Source organism: Gigantopelta aegis, chromosome 2, assembly GCF_016097555.1.
Source record: "Gigantopelta aegis isolate Gae_Host chromosome 2, Gae_host_genome, whole genome shotgun sequence".
Classification (NCBI taxonomy): Eukaryota; Metazoa; Mollusca; class Gastropoda; order Neomphalida; family Peltospiridae; genus Gigantopelta; species Gigantopelta aegis.
Window position 1 is genome coordinate 18,138,221 of NC_054700.1, and position 18,300 is coordinate 18,156,520.

The 18,300-nt window shown below is 39.3% G+C and overlaps 1 protein-coding gene across 1 annotated transcript in view; it reads right to left on the reverse strand.

Annotated features, from left to right (window-relative positions):
- LOC121387519 overlaps positions 1–18,300 on the reverse strand; it is a 66,750-nt gene that overhangs the window by 14,364 nt on the left and 34,086 nt on the right. Inside the window, exons 22-30 of the mRNA XM_041518669.1 lie at positions 14,453–14,551; positions 11,764–11,858; positions 10,711–10,858; positions 9,931–10,048; positions 5,899–5,991; positions 4,877–4,985; positions 3,766–3,994; positions 1,673–1,842; positions 564–666 (exon numbers count right to left, since the gene is read on the reverse strand). Of these exons, the coding sequence (XP_041374603.1) occupies positions 564–666; positions 1,673–1,842; positions 3,766–3,994; positions 4,877–4,985; positions 5,899–5,991; positions 9,931–10,048; positions 10,711–10,858; positions 11,764–11,858; positions 14,453–14,551 (1,164 nt within the window). The remainder of the gene's footprint in view (positions 1–563; positions 667–1,672; positions 1,843–3,765; positions 3,995–4,876; positions 4,986–5,898; positions 5,992–9,930; positions 10,049–10,710; positions 10,859–11,763; positions 11,859–14,452; positions 14,552–18,300) is intronic.

Here is an 18,300-nt window from a genome sequence, read left to right on the forward strand (position 1 = left end):
ATAAAATGTGTTAAAATGTATCTAAATAAAAAATAGACCTATGCTTGAATATTTAGAAAATAGCTAACAAAATAAGATACGTTTCATAAATATTACTGTAACAATGTTTTAAACTTAAATTTGTTTAATAAATTCAGAACTTCAAGATTATGGTAGCCCCACTCCCATGGCTAGTAATATTCAATGTTGGGCTAGTAAATAACTACTATTGCCATGCTTGGTGGCTAGTGAAAATAAAAAGTTGTCAAATGCTGCATTTAAGTGTCTTTTGTAAATATATATATACATGTACAGGTATGTATCCTGCCCCCGCCCACACATCTTAATGTTTTTATGTCAACTCACAATTAGGTAACACACCCGATATTACTATTAGTAAAATTGTATTTAGTAAAGTAGGGCTAGTGAATTTTTAATCATGGCTAGTAAAAATTTTAAATCACTGATCCCATGGCTAGTGGATTTTGTATAAATTCTAGAAGCCCTTATTATAGATGTAGTTAAAAAAAAACATTTTTTAATGTTATAAACTTATAATTTTTTTTAAGTAAATAAAATCATACCAGTCCAATCCTTTCCACATCAATCCAACATTTGACATCTTTCTCTTCCAAGAAGAGTTTGATTTTCCGTGGGTCACCAATACCAACCGATCCTTCAGAAGACCTAATAACAAAATGAGAGAACATGTTACTATAATACATTTGAATATTAAATAATTTGAACTAAACTGCAGTTTCAAATGAAATACATACTTTGAATTAAAGGCATACTGTCACGGATTTAAGGACCTTATTTATCTAAAAATGGATAATAAATAAAAACTACTATTAATTGTTGGAAACCAAATCTAGCTATCGCATCACCTTAACTGAACGATGATAGAGTGAAATCCATGCCAACCCTCTCGGCAATTTTAGTTTTTGAATTATGGACCATTGCCATAATTCAATTATTTTTACAAAATATTATTAATAAATGGAGTATGGTGGTTACGAAGAAGGCTGAATAAAAGTACATTTAGGGACAAATCAAATTATATTTGTTCAGGTAATACTTTGTTAGGCCATTAAATAGGTCAGTGGTCTGTGACAATATGCCTTTAAACTAAAGCTTCCTATGAAATACACACCTTGACAAAAACTGAAGCTTCACATTAAATATACACTTAACAGAACAATCAACCTCTATGAGCTACGTATAAGAGTTCCACGAAGCGACCTTAGCCCTAAGATTACCTTAAGCTACCCTATGCACTTAAGTTGATCTTATGGCTAAGATCACTTTGTGGAATGGAGCCCAGCACTCTACCAACAGAGATAACAGGGAAATTCCCACCAGGCAGTGAAAGTAGGAGCTAACACTACTACCTTATACTAACACTAACATCCTCCTCAAGTTAAAGCTATGCCCTAGAGCTGTGGGCCATGGGCAGTTGAACAGTTACAGGTCCTGACTGGGTAATAACTGTGTTAAGAACATACCTAGTCCCTACAAATATAACCGAAACATCAACCTGCACTGAGTAGATTCGAACAACGGACTCGCAATTCTCGAGTCCAGCACTCTAACAACTGGCCTAATAGGAAAATTCCCACTAGTTACTACCAGTAGGAGCACTTTATAGCAACACTACTATACTAGTGTTAAGTTTGAAATGAAAGAAACATACTTTGACCCAAGAGCTATGGCTGCAGCTGAATTCTTCCAGCAGTAGCTGATGAAGCAGGGCGGTTTGTCCTCGACCTTCACCTCTGTCTTGTTGATTCGGATCTTCAGCATCTCCAGCAGCTCCTTCAGCTTGCTGTCGTATCTCTCGGGCTGCAGCATGTTCACAAACACCTACAACACAAGACAGCATGTTCACAAACACCTATAGCATAACACAGCATGTTCACAAACACCTACAACACAACACAGCATGTTCACAAACACCTACAACACAACAGCATGTTCACAAACACCTACAACACAAGACAGCATGTTCACAAACACCTACAACACACCACATCATGTTCACAAACACCTACAACACAAGATATCATGTTCACAAACACCTACAACACAACGCAGCATGTTCACAAACACCTACAACACAGTACAGCATGTTTACAAACACCTACAACACACGACAGGTAAAGAGTTTTGTTTAACACCAGCTTGCTTTCATCTCTCTCGGGCTGCAGCATGTTCACAAACACCTACAACACAAGACAGCATGTTCACATACACCTACAACACACCACATCATGTTCACAGACACCTACAACACAACACAGCATGTTCACAGACACCTACAACACAACACAGCATGTTCACAAACACCTACAACACAGCATGTTCACAAACACCTACAACACAACAGCATGTTCACAAACACCTACAACACAGCACAGCATGTTCACAAATGCCTAGAATACAACACAGCATGTTCACAAACACCTACAACACAAAAAGGTAAAGAGTTTTGTTTGACACCACTAGAACAAATCCGTGGAAGTTTGGAGAATTCATAATCAGCTGCTCACGGTATGCTAAATATATACCAGAATATACCACTTCAATGCGTGTCTCAGAGTTAAAGTTAAAGTTTGTTTTGTTTAATGATACCACTAGAGCACATCCTTGGAAGTTCGGAAAATCCATATCAGTTGCTCAAAGTATGCTAAATACATACCACCATATACTACTTCAATACGTGTTTCAGAGTTAAAATTAAAGTTTGCTTTGTTTAACGACAGCACTAGAGCACACCAATGGAAGTTCGGAGAATCCATAATCAGCTGCTCAAGGTATTCTAAACATATATACCACCATATACTACTTCGATGTGTGTCTCAGAGTTGAAATTAAAGTGTTTAACAACACCACTAGGGCACACTGATTTATTAACCATCAGCTATTGGATGTAAAATATTTGGTAATTTTGACGAAGTAATTTTAGAGAGAGAACCTGCTACAATTTTCAATTAGTAGCAAGGGATCTTTTATGGCCCACCGATGGGGATCAATCCTAGATCGACCGTGAATCAGGCGAGTGCTATACCACTGGGCCACATCCCACCAACCCACAGACAGGACAGGACATACCACAGCCTTTGATAAACCTGTCGTGGTGCACTAGCTGGAAAGAAATATAGTGTAATTGGCCCACCGATGGGGATCAATCCTAGATCGACCGTGAATCAGGCGAGTGCTATACCACTGGGCCACATCCCACCAATTACAATACAAGAAGCAACATGCTAACTGATGGGATATGCTAACTGATGGGATATGCTAACTGATGGGATATGCTAACTGATGGGATACTAATAACCCTACTATGCCTTTCAATTGGTCAAATGTTTGATTGGCTGTTTTTCTGTTTCAAATTTAGTTTTAATGGCCATTACAGCTGATGCTGTTGTTCAGTTCAAGCCCTGTCTATGCACGATATCTATGTCATTAAGTAAACATTTCCTTCTTTAATAAACAGAAATTTATTGTTTGTAAAATTAAAATGTAAAAAAAAGAAGAAGAAAAACCCCATCACCACCATTTTTATTTTTTTATTCCACTGCCCCCTTTCCTTCTCTCCTTTGAATTCCATCTCATTTATTCCCGATCTGGCAACTCCTCCTATGTTTCAACTTTTGCTATCCACCTCCACATCCCAGTCCTTGTCTCTCCAACCGCAACAGGTGGTTGTCTCTTGTGGCTATCTGTGCCACACACCTGCCATTCCCATTTTTTAATAACCATACTTCAAATGTATTTTCTTACCTCATCAGCTAGAAGAATTCCAAGCTTGCTCTGTTTCCACTGCATTCCCGTTCCTATGACAACCAACAGAATTGGCTTCTTCAGAGTGAGGCACGCATACTTAAAGAGATTGCAGCAGTCGTCGTCCTGCACAAAGGCGTCCGATATTAAGACTAACACAACGGACGAGTCCATGAGGGCCCGTATCAGCTCATCCATTGAATATTTATCAGAGTCTTTCTGAAACCAGCTGAGAAAAAGAAAACACACCAAATTAGTACTATCGAAGAAGAGGAAGGAAATGCTTTATTTAACGACGCACTCAACACATTTTTATTTATGGTTATATGGCGTCGGATATATGGTTAAGGACCACACAGATATTGAGAGAGGAAACCCGCTGTCGCCACTTCATGGGCTACTCTTTTCGATTAGCAGCAAGGGATCTTTCATATGCACCATTCCACAGACAGGGTAGTACATACCACGGCCTTTGATATACCAGTCGTGGTGCACTGGCTAGAGCGAGAAATTATTGAAGAAGGAGGAAATGTTTTATTTAACAACAAACTCAACACATTTTATTTAAGGTTATATGGCATCAGACATACAGTGTATCGTTAAGGACCATACAGATATAGAGAGAGGAAACCCGCTGTTGCCACTTCATGTGCTACTCTTTTCGATTAGCAGCAAGGAATCTTTTATATACACCATCCCACAGACAAGATAGTATGTAGTAGTGTTGGTATAAAGTGCTCCTACTGGCAGTAGCTAGTGGGAATTTCCCTATTAGCTCAGTTGGTAGGGCACTGGACTCTCGTACTGAGAGTCTGTGGTTTCAATCCTCTAAGTACATACCACAGCCTTTGTTACACCAGTTGTGGAGCACTGGCTGGAATGAGAAATAGCCCAATGGGGCGGGGTAGTACTGTTGAAGACTTTCAGCCAGTGCACCACGACTGGTATATCAAAGGTTGTGGTATGAGCTATCCTGTCTGTGTGATGGTACATATAAAAGATCCCTACCAGACCAAAGTCCAGTGGTTTAACCACCACATATACCACATATGCCAGTACAGTCAAAATGTATAGACTGTAAACATTTTATAAGCATGAAAGCCATTCTTACCATTTGTAGTTGGCTGCCTGTAGGTCTTTGCAAATCTTGAAAGGGTGAGTGAGTTTACTGGAACTCTGAACTGAAGGGATGTCTTTCGGGCAGTAGGATATGAATATATCTGAAAAATAAATATATATTATATATTCAGTTAACTCTATCACCACTTGAGCGATTAACTTTTTTTTAGATGAAACATATAAAGTAGCACAGTAATATAACCGTAAATATTTAGTTATAATTCTGGTGCTGCAGGTATCAGTGGAACTTTTAAATAACTGATGACACAGCTGTACTATTCTTTTTGGCAGTAGAATATAAATATATCTGAAAAATAAATAGTCAAACTCGATAACTCCACCTTCGATCTCTCGAAAATTCCAATCTCTCGACCTGAAGTGACGGTCCCAGTCGAATTGCTATACAAACTAGTAATAACGGCCTTCGAAAACTCAAACTTCAAATACTCGATAAAATTGCTTTCTCGACCTACTTCTTTTGTCCCGCCATAAAAGATTATGCATCTCTAAAACTCGACACGTGTGGACTGATCAAACTGTCATTGTTGATAGTATTTTAAAGACAAATGAATTGTCAATCAGACGAAGTGCACCCATCTCGGATGGTCCGAACTGTCGAGGATTAAGGTGATAATTACAGAATAATAGATCGCCGACTAAGCGGAATGAACTGATCCTGTGGTTGGTTGTCGGTGGTCATACATGGCAGAGAGCCTCGCTACGTAATACAATACAATGAACTTTTTATACATTAATTTCGAAAACTTGAACTCTCAGAAACATGAACTATTTTCTTGTCCCCTTCAAGATCGAGGTATCAAAGTTTGACTGTATATATTATATATTGAGTTAAATCCATCACAATCTGAGCTATTAACTTCTTTTTTAGATAAAACATATCAAGTAGAACAGTAAAATAACCCGTAATATTTAGTTTTAATTCTGGTGATACAGGTACATTGTATCAGTGGTACTCTACAGCTGTAGTACTGATTAAAGGGATAGGTAACTAACCGGTGAGCAGATCTTTGCGTAGTTCTTTCAAGCCCTGCACGGCTTGCACGAGATGGAGGTCATAGTCTCTGCTGGAGCTTGGCGGCATCTGGGCTAAAATTAAACACAGCAATGTTCATCTATCTATTAGAATTCTGGTCCAGTTGTTCAAAGCATAACTATAACTAGTATGCCAAGAGTCCTGCTAAAGCAATACATGTCACTTACCAGGCCTGACAAATTTTGGTATAACATTGGCAAAAATGGATTCATAGCTAGAGAGATGATTACTGTAAATAAAGAAAACAAGCATTCTGAGAAGGAAGGAAATGTTTTATTTAACGACGCACTCAACACATTTTATTTAAGGTTATATGGCATCAGACATATAGTTACGGACCACACAGATATTGAGAGAGGAAACCCGTTGTCGCTACTTCATGGGCTACTCTTTTCGATTAGCAGCAAGGGATCTTTTATATGCACCATCCCACAGACAGGATAGTACATACCACGGCCTTCGTTACACCAGAACGAGAAATAGCTCAATGGGCCCACTGACGGGAATCGATCATAGATCATTCATGCATCAGGCGAGGGCTGTACTACCACTGAGCTATGTCCTGCCCCAGCATTCTGAGAGTACTGCTAATTAAAATACATGTCCCTTACCAGGTCTGAGAATTTTCCTATCTCTAAATTTAAGGGCCGTAACTCTATGAAACATGGAGCGGCCTCGGTGGCATTGTGGTTATGCCATCAGTCTACAGGCTGGTAGGCAGACCTGTCAACCCTCCTGGATTCGGCAGGAGTCCCCTGGTATTTGATCAAATCTCCTGATAACCTGTGCAGGAGACAATTTCTCCTGTTGAATGACATTTTCGTAGGCATAAAAAAAAAATCGATCCCCTTTTGCCAAAATAACATAAGGGAAGTGCCAGACTCTGGCCCAGAGTTGACAGCAATACACACAATGTTAAAATCACATGTCACAGCAAGACAAAGAAAAGACCAATTAGCTATATAAACATACTTGTGTCAGTTAATTTTGTATGTTTGTGCACTAAAATGTTGGTAACAAATGTACACTTCAATAGATGTTTTTTTTACAATTAATAAATGTTGTGTTTGATATAAAGTTATTCACGGAAATGGGTATAAATCCGGTATATTTCACACAATGTCCGTAATGAGGTTTTACTTGATTAATGGAAATACAATGTTTATTGCATCATTATAATGATTTTAAATAAGTACCACACCACTGTTCCTCATTATAGTAAAAACTGAATATTAATTTATAAGATTTATATAAATTTGTCTTGGGTGCTTCAATTTGGGTACACTAGTCACAAATGATGATGTAACATAACCTGTAAGTGTAATGCCGTAAATGTACTAATTAATTTTTTTAATTTCTTGTTAATGTTCTTAACATTTTTGGATAAAAGAGATTTAAAAAAATTTTTTTTTTAAATCATAATAATATTTAAACTTTAAAAAGAAATATATACTCTTCAAAAAAAGAAACGCAAAAGGGTACAAATGGGTTATAACTCCGATTTTATGTTTCCTACCGGTTCATGCTTTGTGAATATAGGGTCATTGCATGTCCCAAACACATTCCCACGGTTACATTCGATAAAACGCAGCTACTGTACAATAAAGTTCCAAAATGTGAATATTCGCAAAAACGCAGCCACGTGCAAACCATGTCACCACTGCACGTGCGTTGTCTGCACGTGCAACATGAACACCGACAGTATAAAAGTGCAGGGTGTTCGCTTGCCTGGCCTCTGTATCTGGCCGACAGTTGACAATCCAGGACATGCCACGTCTCAGTGAACCGCAGAGAAACAATGCCATCGCCCGACTAGACGCACGCGAATCCAGAACGGCCGTTGCCAGGGCATTCCATGTGTCCCCAAGCACCATCTCCAGACTGTGGGACCGTTACCAGCAACATGGATCAACACGTGACCTCCCTAGATCCAGTCGACCACGGGTCACTACCCCCGGGCAGGACCGCTACATCCGGGTACGCCACCTTCGGGAACGATTGACTACGCCACCTCCACAGCCGCAGCAATACCAGGTTTGCGCAGGATATCCGACCAGACCGTACGGAACCGCCTACGTGAGGTAGGAATTCGTGCCAGACGTCCAGTTCGAGGTGTCATCTTAACACCACAACACCGTCGACTCCGACTGCAGTGGTGCCAGATTCATCGACAATGGCCTCAACTGCGATGGAGACAGGTGTGGTTCAGTGACGAGTCCCGATTTCTGCTCCGACGTCATGATGGAAGATGTCGCGTGTATAGGCGTCGTGGTGAACGTTATGTGGCAAACTGCGTGCAGGAAGTGGACAGATTCGGCGGGGGTAGTGTCATGGTGTGGGCAGCCATCTCACACACTGGCAGAACTGACCTGGTCCACGTGCAGGGCAACCTGAATGAATGAAGGGCTACATTGACCAGATCCTCCGGCCACACATCGTTCCAGTTATGGCCAACGCCAACGCAGTGTTCCAACATGACAACGCCAGGCCTCACACAGCACGTCTCACAACGGCTTTCCTACAGAACAACAACATTAATGTCCTTCCTTGGCCATCGATATCACCGGATTTGAACCCAATTGAGCATCTATGGGACGAGTTGGACCGACGCCTCCGACAGCGACAACCACAGCCCCAGACCCTGCCCAAGCTGGCAGCAGCCTTGCAGGCCGAGTGGGCCACCATCCCCTGGGACGTCATCCGTACTCTGGTTGCTTCAATGGGCAGGCGGTGCCAGGCAGTTGTCAACACACGCGGAGGCCACACCCGGTATTGACTCCAGATGACCTTGACCTTGGTGGTGTGTCCTATCACTTACTCACAATGGACTAGAGTGAATTGTGAACAATCCTGCAACATTTGGTAATTATCGGACTCACCATTCAATAATTAAATCAATTCTCCAAATGTTACGACAATGTGGTTTTGCGTTTCTTCTTTTGAAGAGTATATATACACATATTTTTATTTTTTAAATTAATTTTTTTTTTTTTTTTTTTTTTTTTTTAAAGCCAAGATCTAAGGTTAACAAGTATATATGCCATTATGTAGTGTTCATATAACTTATTGTAATAATGTTTACAACAACCATGCGATTTTGGGTTAAATTGTGTGAAGTTAAAAAATCTTCCGTTTTTTGACAAAATCTCCTGCTTTTTCAACACACACCTCCTGCTTTCTCTTGACTAAAGGTTGACAGGTCTGCTGGTAGGTACTGGATTCGGATCCAGGTCGAGGCATGGGATTTTTAAGCCGGATACCGACTCCAAACCCTGAGTGAGTGCTCTGCAAGGCTCAATGGGTTGGTATAAACTACTTTCACCGACCAGTGATCCATAACTGGTTCAACAAAGGCCATGGTTTGTGCTATCCTGCCTGTGGGAAGCGCAAATAAAAAATCCCTTGCTGCTAATCGGAAAGAGTAACCCATGTAGTGGCGACAGCAGGTTTCCTCTCAAACTCTGTGTGGTCCTTAGACATATGTCTGATGCCATATAACCATAAATAAAATGTGTTGAGTGCGACGTTAAATAAAACATTTCTTTCTTTCTTTTATATCTTTTGCCATTCATTTATTAAAGCAAGCACATAAATTACATTAATGTTTATTTTAATTAATTTTTTTTGTGTATTTTTAATGTAAAACAAATGGTGAAAATGCCCCAAAAGTGTTTGGTCTACCATGCCTTGCCTAATTTCTTGGGAAATCACTATGAAACATGGCTAAATTGCCATGAATTTCAAACCTGATCTGTAGCTATTTTAACTTAATAACAATGAATACTGGATACAAATGTGTTTACAATGTTATTATGCAAGTGTCTTCAAAAATGATACAATTTTCAGAAGAATTAACACAGGAATATCACAATGATGTCATTTTTCATACAAGAACATTGTATGAGTTTTCAGTTCATACCATTTTTACAAGAATGCCTAACATTTGAATCTATGAAACTATGTAATAAGACAAAAAAAGTATTAATAAGTACCTTGTAATGTTACCAAAGAAATGGTGTGGAAATATTTTAGACACTGTAGAAATGGGGCCTTCAGTTCCTTGGCTCGCCTTACTGTGGATGCTGCAAACATATGTGGATCCTTCAGCATCTAGAAAACAATATCAGACAAGCTTTACAACAATGTTAACTGGATTAAAAACTAAAAGTAAAGTTTGTTTTATTTAACAAAGCCACTAGAGCACATTGATTTTTTATCTTATCATCGGTTATTGGACGTCAAACATATGGTCATTCTGACACTGTTTTTTTAGAGGAAACACGCTGTCACCACATAAGCTACTCTTTCACAACAGGCAGCACAGGTTCTTTTATTTGCGCTTCCCATAGGCAGGATAGCACAAACCATGGCCTTTGTTGAACCAGATATGGATCACTGGTCAGTACAAGTGGTTTACACCTACCCATTGAGCCTTGCGGAGCACTCACTCAGGGTTTGGAGTCGGTATCTGGATTAAAAGTCCCATGTCTTGACTGGGATCTGAACCCAGTACCTACCAGCCTGTAGACTGATGACCTAACCACGACGCCACCGAGGCCAGTACCTACAATGTATACAACAATGTTAGAGTGAGTTTTAACGACTCAGTGGTTAGTAGTACGCCAACTACACCCTCTTTTGTCTCACTAACAACTAACCCACTGTCCTGGACAGACAGCCCTTATAGCTGAGTTGTGTGCCCAGGACAGCGTGCTTGAACCTTAATTGGATATAAGCACGGAAATAAGCTGAAATGAAAATGAAATGCTTGCCAGCTTCATGCAGTCCGGACAGGGGAGGTAATAATCGTAGGTCACTCCTTGAAACGATTCAGCGATGAGGTTTTCAAACACCTCGTGCACCAAGAACACAATGTTCTCTGGACGTGGGCCCTGCGCCTTCACCACCAGTTCAGATTCTCTAAAAAATATAATGGTCATATAATCAGTACACAAGATATCTGATAGTAAATCATTTCAAGTAACCTCCAAGAAATGTATTTTGTTCACAACTGGCAATATTTTCACCCATAAAGAGTATTCTTAATTCTGGGTTTGTTTTTTTGTTGTTACCCATACTCCTAAAATTGTACATCAAATGTGTTGACTTTGTAAGAGTTATTTTTATTCATATTTGTTTTCATTTATAAACTTAAAGCATATGCTGAATATCCCCTTTCGATAAAAAAATAAAAGATGGCCTATGATATGATTTATCTCAAGTTAATACATGTTTCTGAATTCAAGATGGCCTCTACGATTTAAATAGATTTACTTTTATGTTTTTGAATTAAAATGGGGTGGGATGTCACTTGGTTATACAGCACTCATTTGACATATATGAAATGAATGAACTCTTTGGGTTTCCCCATTTTAACCACTGCTCAACAAATGGTATATCAAAGGTATGTCTTCAGAAAAGTGCAAGCAACAAGTCCCTAATATGCATCTAAAGAAGCAACAGTAATCCTTTTTGTGGCTGCAGGTTTCCGTGTTAGCAGTAAATTATCAAACAGAAAACATATAATACCTGCAGGTTAAAATGTGGTCACATATTATTGAATAAACATCCATTTCCTTTCCAAATTAAAACTACATTTCTAACATGGTGGCTCTGAAGAACAATAATTATGTTTTTGTTATTAATTTAAGCTCATCCTACTTCACATAGTGGCATGACGAGAATTAATTCATAGCCATTCACAAAAGTAGTTTCAAATAAACAGTTAATGAATGACTGAAAAAAAGAATAGTTACACAAAATTAGATTTGTGTGGGCTACACATGAACAAAATGATTGGGCTCGTAATTTTCGGAGTCCTATACCTGGTTTGGTAAATCAGACAGATGTGCTTGTTCTTCTTGAGGAAGGATCCTCGCTTCCAGATCATTGCGCTGTCACTGAACTGATGCAGACGAACCTATATGGGAACATCAATATGTAAAACATTTTAAAATCTGTTGAAGTTAAAGGAATACTGTCACGGATTTAAGGACCTTATTTCTCTAAAAATTGTTAATAAATGAAAATTACATTAATTTTTGGAAACCAAATTTAGCTATCGCATCACCTTAACTGAACCATGATGGAGTGAAATCCATGTCTGCAATTTTAGTGTTTTTAATTATGGGCCATTGCCATAATTCGATTATTTGTACAAAATATCATTAATAAGTGGAATATGGTGGTTACGTAGATGGTTGAATAAAGTACATTTAGGGACAAATCCAATAGATACTTTGTCAGGCCATTTCATAGGTCAGTGGTTTGTGACAATATGCCTTTAACACAAACAAAACATGCAGATGAACCTATATGTGAACATCAATATGTAAAACATTTTTAAATCTGTTCACGTTAACACAAACAAAACATGCAGATGCAGGGGTTTCCCTAGAGCGATAAGCCGACACGGCCCGTGCTCCCTTAGCCAGCCATGTAAGTGCCTTCATGTCTGGTAAGCGCCTTAACTGCAGAACCGTGTCGGCTTAATTTGTAACATGTATACAAAACAATGGAGCTGTGATCCGTAACGTCATTCACCACACATTATCACACTTCCATTTGGTATCTCTGCAATTCTTTTGATGTTCACTTTGAGGTCCATTGATCGCACCGTTTTAATCAATCTAATTAAAATTAGCTCCACTATTACATGTGGATCTAAAGACAGCCAGTTGGAGCTCATGTCCACCAATCAAAACCTTACTTGCAGAATCCTGCCAGTGATTTAAAACTAACAACACTGCATAGTCCCCAATGTCCAGGTAACATTTCGTCTGTAAATAATAAGTTTAATTAGATTGCGTTTTAATTGTCGGCGGGCTTGTGCTGGTCACGTGGTACAGGTGATCGGCTACTACTAATCCGCCAGATAACTGCTTGTTGTAATAATGTCTGTATGCTTGGGAATTACGCATCAAGACAAATCAAAGAAAATACCTATTAATTGAATAAACATCTTTGAAGGTGAAATTCTTGAGTAAAACATGTCACCATTATTTTAATTTTTTGTAAAGTCTTTGAACCAAAGTAATAAAAACAAACCGACACTGCATGTCAATTTGAATAAACATGCCAGTTCAGGGCCGAAAGACATGTCGGCTATCCCAAGGGCTGAGTTCAGCCAGACCGTGGGAAAACAAAACGTTCGCTACACTGGTTTGTGCGCTTCACGTTAAACCAAATGGACACGACGGACACCAATCAAATAGTTCGCGAACGTTAGGAAGAACGTTCGTTGGCTGAACTGAGGAAAGCTCTCGGCGTAATATACGTCACGCTTCAGAGTCAGCTGACACCCACGTGTCAAGAGACATCGTTGCGGACATGAACAATACGATTACACGGAAGTAAATCTTGATGTAAATGTGTAAAAAAACAATAGTTGTTTGCATCAATGAATACCTAACTGCAGTTTCGTTATTTCCTTTGTCTTTGTTAATTTTGTACCTATGGTCAAGAGCACGCACTGAGATCGCGATCGCAGGAAATGAACATGCAGTATTTATACAAATTGCAGTTAAACGTACACTGAATTAGTTTACAATAATCATATTTGTTAGATAATGCTAGATATGTATATGTTAAACTGTGAGGTGACAAGCATTTAACACGACGCTGAAATCAACAGCAACAACATGGCGCAAATTATGAAATTGTTGGGGGTGGGGAATTGATGGGTTATTTTTTTAAAAAGTTTTAACCCCTCCCCACCAAAAAAACCCACTTAACTGTTTTCAACCCACTACCCCACTTCTTTTGGCTTGATTTTTGTGTTATAATGATGCTATATATGTAAGCGCCTTAAAAAATTCCTGGGGAAAGGCCTGCAGATGAACCTACATGAAAACAGCAACATGGCACAAACTCAATGATGGCACACTTACGACAACTGCCGTTATTGATATATAAATCCCCATCAGTGAGATATAAATTACTATAGATCGGGAGCAAAAACTGACGGCACTTTTGTGTTGATGGATAAAAATTACTGCTGTCGGTAAAGCTGGGTACTAAATTAATGTAATATTTCTTGAAATCATGCATATAAATCTTCCAGTACTATCATATTAACATCCATTAAACAGCCAAAACAGCTGAGGTTCAGGTTTAATAATAGCATAGGGCGAGACGTAGCCCAGTGGTAAAGTGCTCGCTTGATGCGCACTCGGTTTGGGATTGATCCCCGTCAGTGGGTCCATTGGGCTATTTCTTGCTACAACCAGTGCACTATGACTGGTACATCAAAGGCCGTGGTACATGTATGTGCTATCCTGTCTATGGGATGGTGCATATAAAAGATCCCTTGCTGCTAATCAAAAAAGAGTAGCCCATGAACTGGAGACAGCAGGTTTCCTCTCTCAATATCTGTGTGGTCCTTATTCCATATAACTGTAAATAAAATGTGTTGAGTGTGTCGTTAAATAAAACATTTCCTTCCTTCTAATAATAACATATTTGAATTTTAGAATAAAATCAAAACTAGAATCCTGAATGTAATCAGTTGTATACCTGTCCTCTATTGAAGAGCCCAGCTGGGAGGTAGTCAAATTTGTAAACCATTTTCGCTTCTCGTAACACACTGTTCTTGTCAAGCTCAGGCCAGTTGATCTGTAAGAAAAGTTAACTGTCAATGTTAAACCATACACTCAACTGTTCTTGTCAAGCTCAGGCCAGTTGATCTGTAAGAAGAGTTAACTGTCAATGTTAAACCGTACACTCAACTGTTCTTGTCAAGCTCAGGTCAGTTGATCTGTAAGAAGAGTTAACTGTCAATGTTAAACCGTACACTCAACTGTTCTTGTCAAGCTCAGGCCAGTTGATCTGTAAGAAGAGTTAACTGTCAATGTTAAACCGTACACTCAACTGTTCTTGTCAAGCTCGGGCCAGTTCATCTGTAAGAAGAGTTAACTGTCAATGTTAAACCGTACACTCAACTTGTCAAGCTCAGGCCAGTTGATCTGTAAGAAAAGTTAACTGTCAATGTTAAACCATACACTCAACTGTTCTTGTCAAGCTCAGGCCAGTTGATCTGTAAGAAGAGTTAACTGTCAATGTTAAACCGTACACTCAACTGTTCTTGTCAAGCTCAGGTCAGTTGATCTGTAAGAAGAGTTAACTGTCAATGTTAAACCGTACACTCAACTGTTCTTGTCAAGCTCAGGCCAGTTGATCTGTAAGAAGAGTTAACTGTCAATGTTAAACCGTACACTCAACTGTTCTTGTCAAGCTCGGGCCAGTTCATCTGTAAGAAGAGTTAACTGTCAATGTTAAACCGTACACTCAACTTGTCAAGCTCAGGCCAGTTGATCTGTAAGAAAAGTTAACTGTCAATGTTAAACCATACACTCAACTGTTCTTGTCAAGCTCGGGCCAGTTGATCTGTAAGAAGAGTTAACTGTCAATGTTAAACCGTACACTCAACTGTTCTTGTCAAGCTCGGGCCAGTTCATCTGTAAGAAGAGTTAACTGTCAATGTTAAACCGTACACTCAACTGTTCTTGTCAAGCTCGGGCCAGTTCATCTGTAAGAAGAGTTAACTGTCAATGTTAAACCGTACACTCAACTGTTCTTGTCAAGCTCGGGCCAGTTCATCTGTAAGAAGAGTTAACTGTCAATGTTAAACCGTACACTCAACTGTTCTTGTCAAGCTCGGGCCAGTTCATCTGTAAAAAGAGTTAAATGTCAATGTTAAACCGTACACTCAACTGTTCTTGTCAAGCTCGGGTCAGTTGATCTGTAAGAAGAGTTAACTGTCAGTGTTAAACCGTACACTCAACTGTTCTTGTCAAGCTCGGGTCAGTTGATCTGTAAGAAGAGTTAACTGTCAGTGTTAAACCGTACACTCAACTGTTCTTGTCAAGCTCGGGTCAGTTGATTTGTAAGAAGAGTTAAATGTCAATGTTAAACCATAAACTCAACTTGTCAAGCTTGGGCCAGTTGATCTGTAAGAAGAGTTAACTGTCAATGTTAAACCGTACACTCAACTGTTCTTGTCAAGCTCAGGCCAGTTATCTGTAAGAAGAATTAACTGTCAATGTTAAACCATACACTCAACTGTTCTTGTCAAGCTCAGGCCAGTTGATCTGTAAGAAGAGTTAACTGTTAATGTTAAACCGTACACTCAACTGTTCTTGTCAAGCTCAGGCCAGTTGATCTGTAAGAAAAATTAACTGTCAATGTTAAACCGTACACTCAACTTGTCAAGCTCGGGCCAGTTGATTTGTAAGAAGAGTTAACTGTCAATGTTAAACCGTACGCTCAACTTGTCAAGCTCGGGTCAGTTGATCTGTAAGAAGAGTTAACTGTCAATGTTAAACCGTACACTCAACTGTTCTTGTCAAGCTCGGGTCAGTTGATTTGTAAGAAGAGTTAACTGTCAATGTTAAACCATAAACTCAACTGTTCTTGTCAAGCTCAGGCCAGTTGATCTGTAAGAAGAGTTAACTGTTAATGTTAAACCGTACACTCAACTGTTCTTGTCAAGCTCAGGCCAGTTGATCTGTAAGAAAAATTAACTGTCAATGTTAAACCGTACACTCAACTTGTCAAGCTCGGGCCAGTTTATTTGTAAGAAGAGTTAACTGTCAATGTTAAACCGTACGCTCAACTTGTCAAGCTCAGGCCAGTTATCTGTAAGAAGAGTTAACTGTCAATGTTAAACCATACACTCAACTGTTCTTGTCAAGCTCAGGCCAGTTGATCTGTAAGAAGAGTTAACTGTCAGTGTTAAACCATAAACTCAACTGTTCTTGTCAAGCTTGGGCCAGTTCATTTGTAAGAAGAGTTAACTGTCAATGTTAAACCGTACACTCAACTGTTCTTGTCAAGCTCGGGCCAGTTGATTTGTAAGAAGAGTTAAATGTCAATATTAAACCGTACACTCAACTGTTCTTGTCAAGCTCGGGTCAGTGGATCTGTAAGAAGAGCTAAATGTCAATATTAAACCGTACACTCAACTGTTCTTGTCAAGCTCGGGTCAGTTGATTTGTAAGAAGAGTTAACTGTCAATGTTAAACCGTACACTCAACTTGTCAAGCTCGGGTCAGTTGATCTGTAAGAAGAGTTAACTGTCAATGTTAAACTGTCAACTGTTCTTGTCAAGCTCGGGTCAGTTGATTTGTAAGAAGAGTTAACTGTCAATGTTAAACCATAAACTCAACTGTTCTTGTCAAGCTCAGGCCAGTTGATCTGTAAGAAGAGTTAACTGTTAATGTTAAACCGTACACTCAACTGTTCTTGTCAAGCTCAGGCCAGTTGATCTGTAAGAAAAATTAACTGTCAATGTTAAACCGTACACTCAACTTGTCAAGCTCGGGCCAGTTGATTTGTAAGAAGAGTTAACTGTCAATGTTAAACCGTACACTCAACTTGTCAAGCTCAGGCCAGTTATCTGTAAGAAGAGTTAACTGTCAATGTTAAACCATACACTCAACTGTTCTTGTCAAGCTCAGGCCAGTTGATCTGTAAGAAGAGTTAACTGTCAGTGTTAAACCGTACACTCAACTTGTCAAGCTCGGGCCAGTTGATTTGTAAGAAGAGTTAACTGTCAATGTTAAACCGTACGCTCAACTTGTCAAGCTCGGGTCAGTTGATCTGTAAGAAGAGTTAACTGTCAATGTTAAACCGTACACTCAACTGTTCTTGTCAAGCTCGGGTCAGTTGATTTGTAAGAAGAGTTAACTGTCAATGTTAAACCGTACACTCAACTGTTCTTGTCAAGCTCGGGCCAGTTGATTTGTAAGAAGAGTTAAATGTCAATATTAAACTGTACACTCAACTGTTCTTGTCAAGCTCGGGTCAGTGGATCTGTAAGAAGAGCTAAATGTCAATATTAAACCGTACACTCAACTGTTCTTGTCAAGCTCGGGTCAGTTGATTTGTAAGAAGAGTTAAATGTCAATGTTAAACCGTACACTCAGCTGTTCTTGTCAAGCTCGGGCCAGTTCATCTGTAAGAAGAGTTAACTGTCAATGTTAAACCATACACTCAACTGTTCTTGTCAAGCTCAGGCCAGTTGATCTGTAAGAAGAGTTAACTGTTAATGTTAAACCGTACACTCAACTGTTCTTGTCAAGCTCAGGCCAGTTGATCTGTAAGAAAAATTAACTGTCAATGTTAAACCGTACACTCAACTTGTCAAGCTCGGGCCAGTTGATTTGTAAGAAGAGTTAACTGTCAATGTTAAACCGTACGCTCAACTTGTCAAGCTCGGGTCAGTTGATCTGTAAGAAGAGTTAACTGTCAATGTTAAACCGTACACTCAACTGTTCTTGTCAAGCTCGGGTCAGTTGATTTGTAAGAAGAGTTAACTGTCAATGTTAAACCATAAACTCAACTGTTCTTGTCAAGCTCAGGCC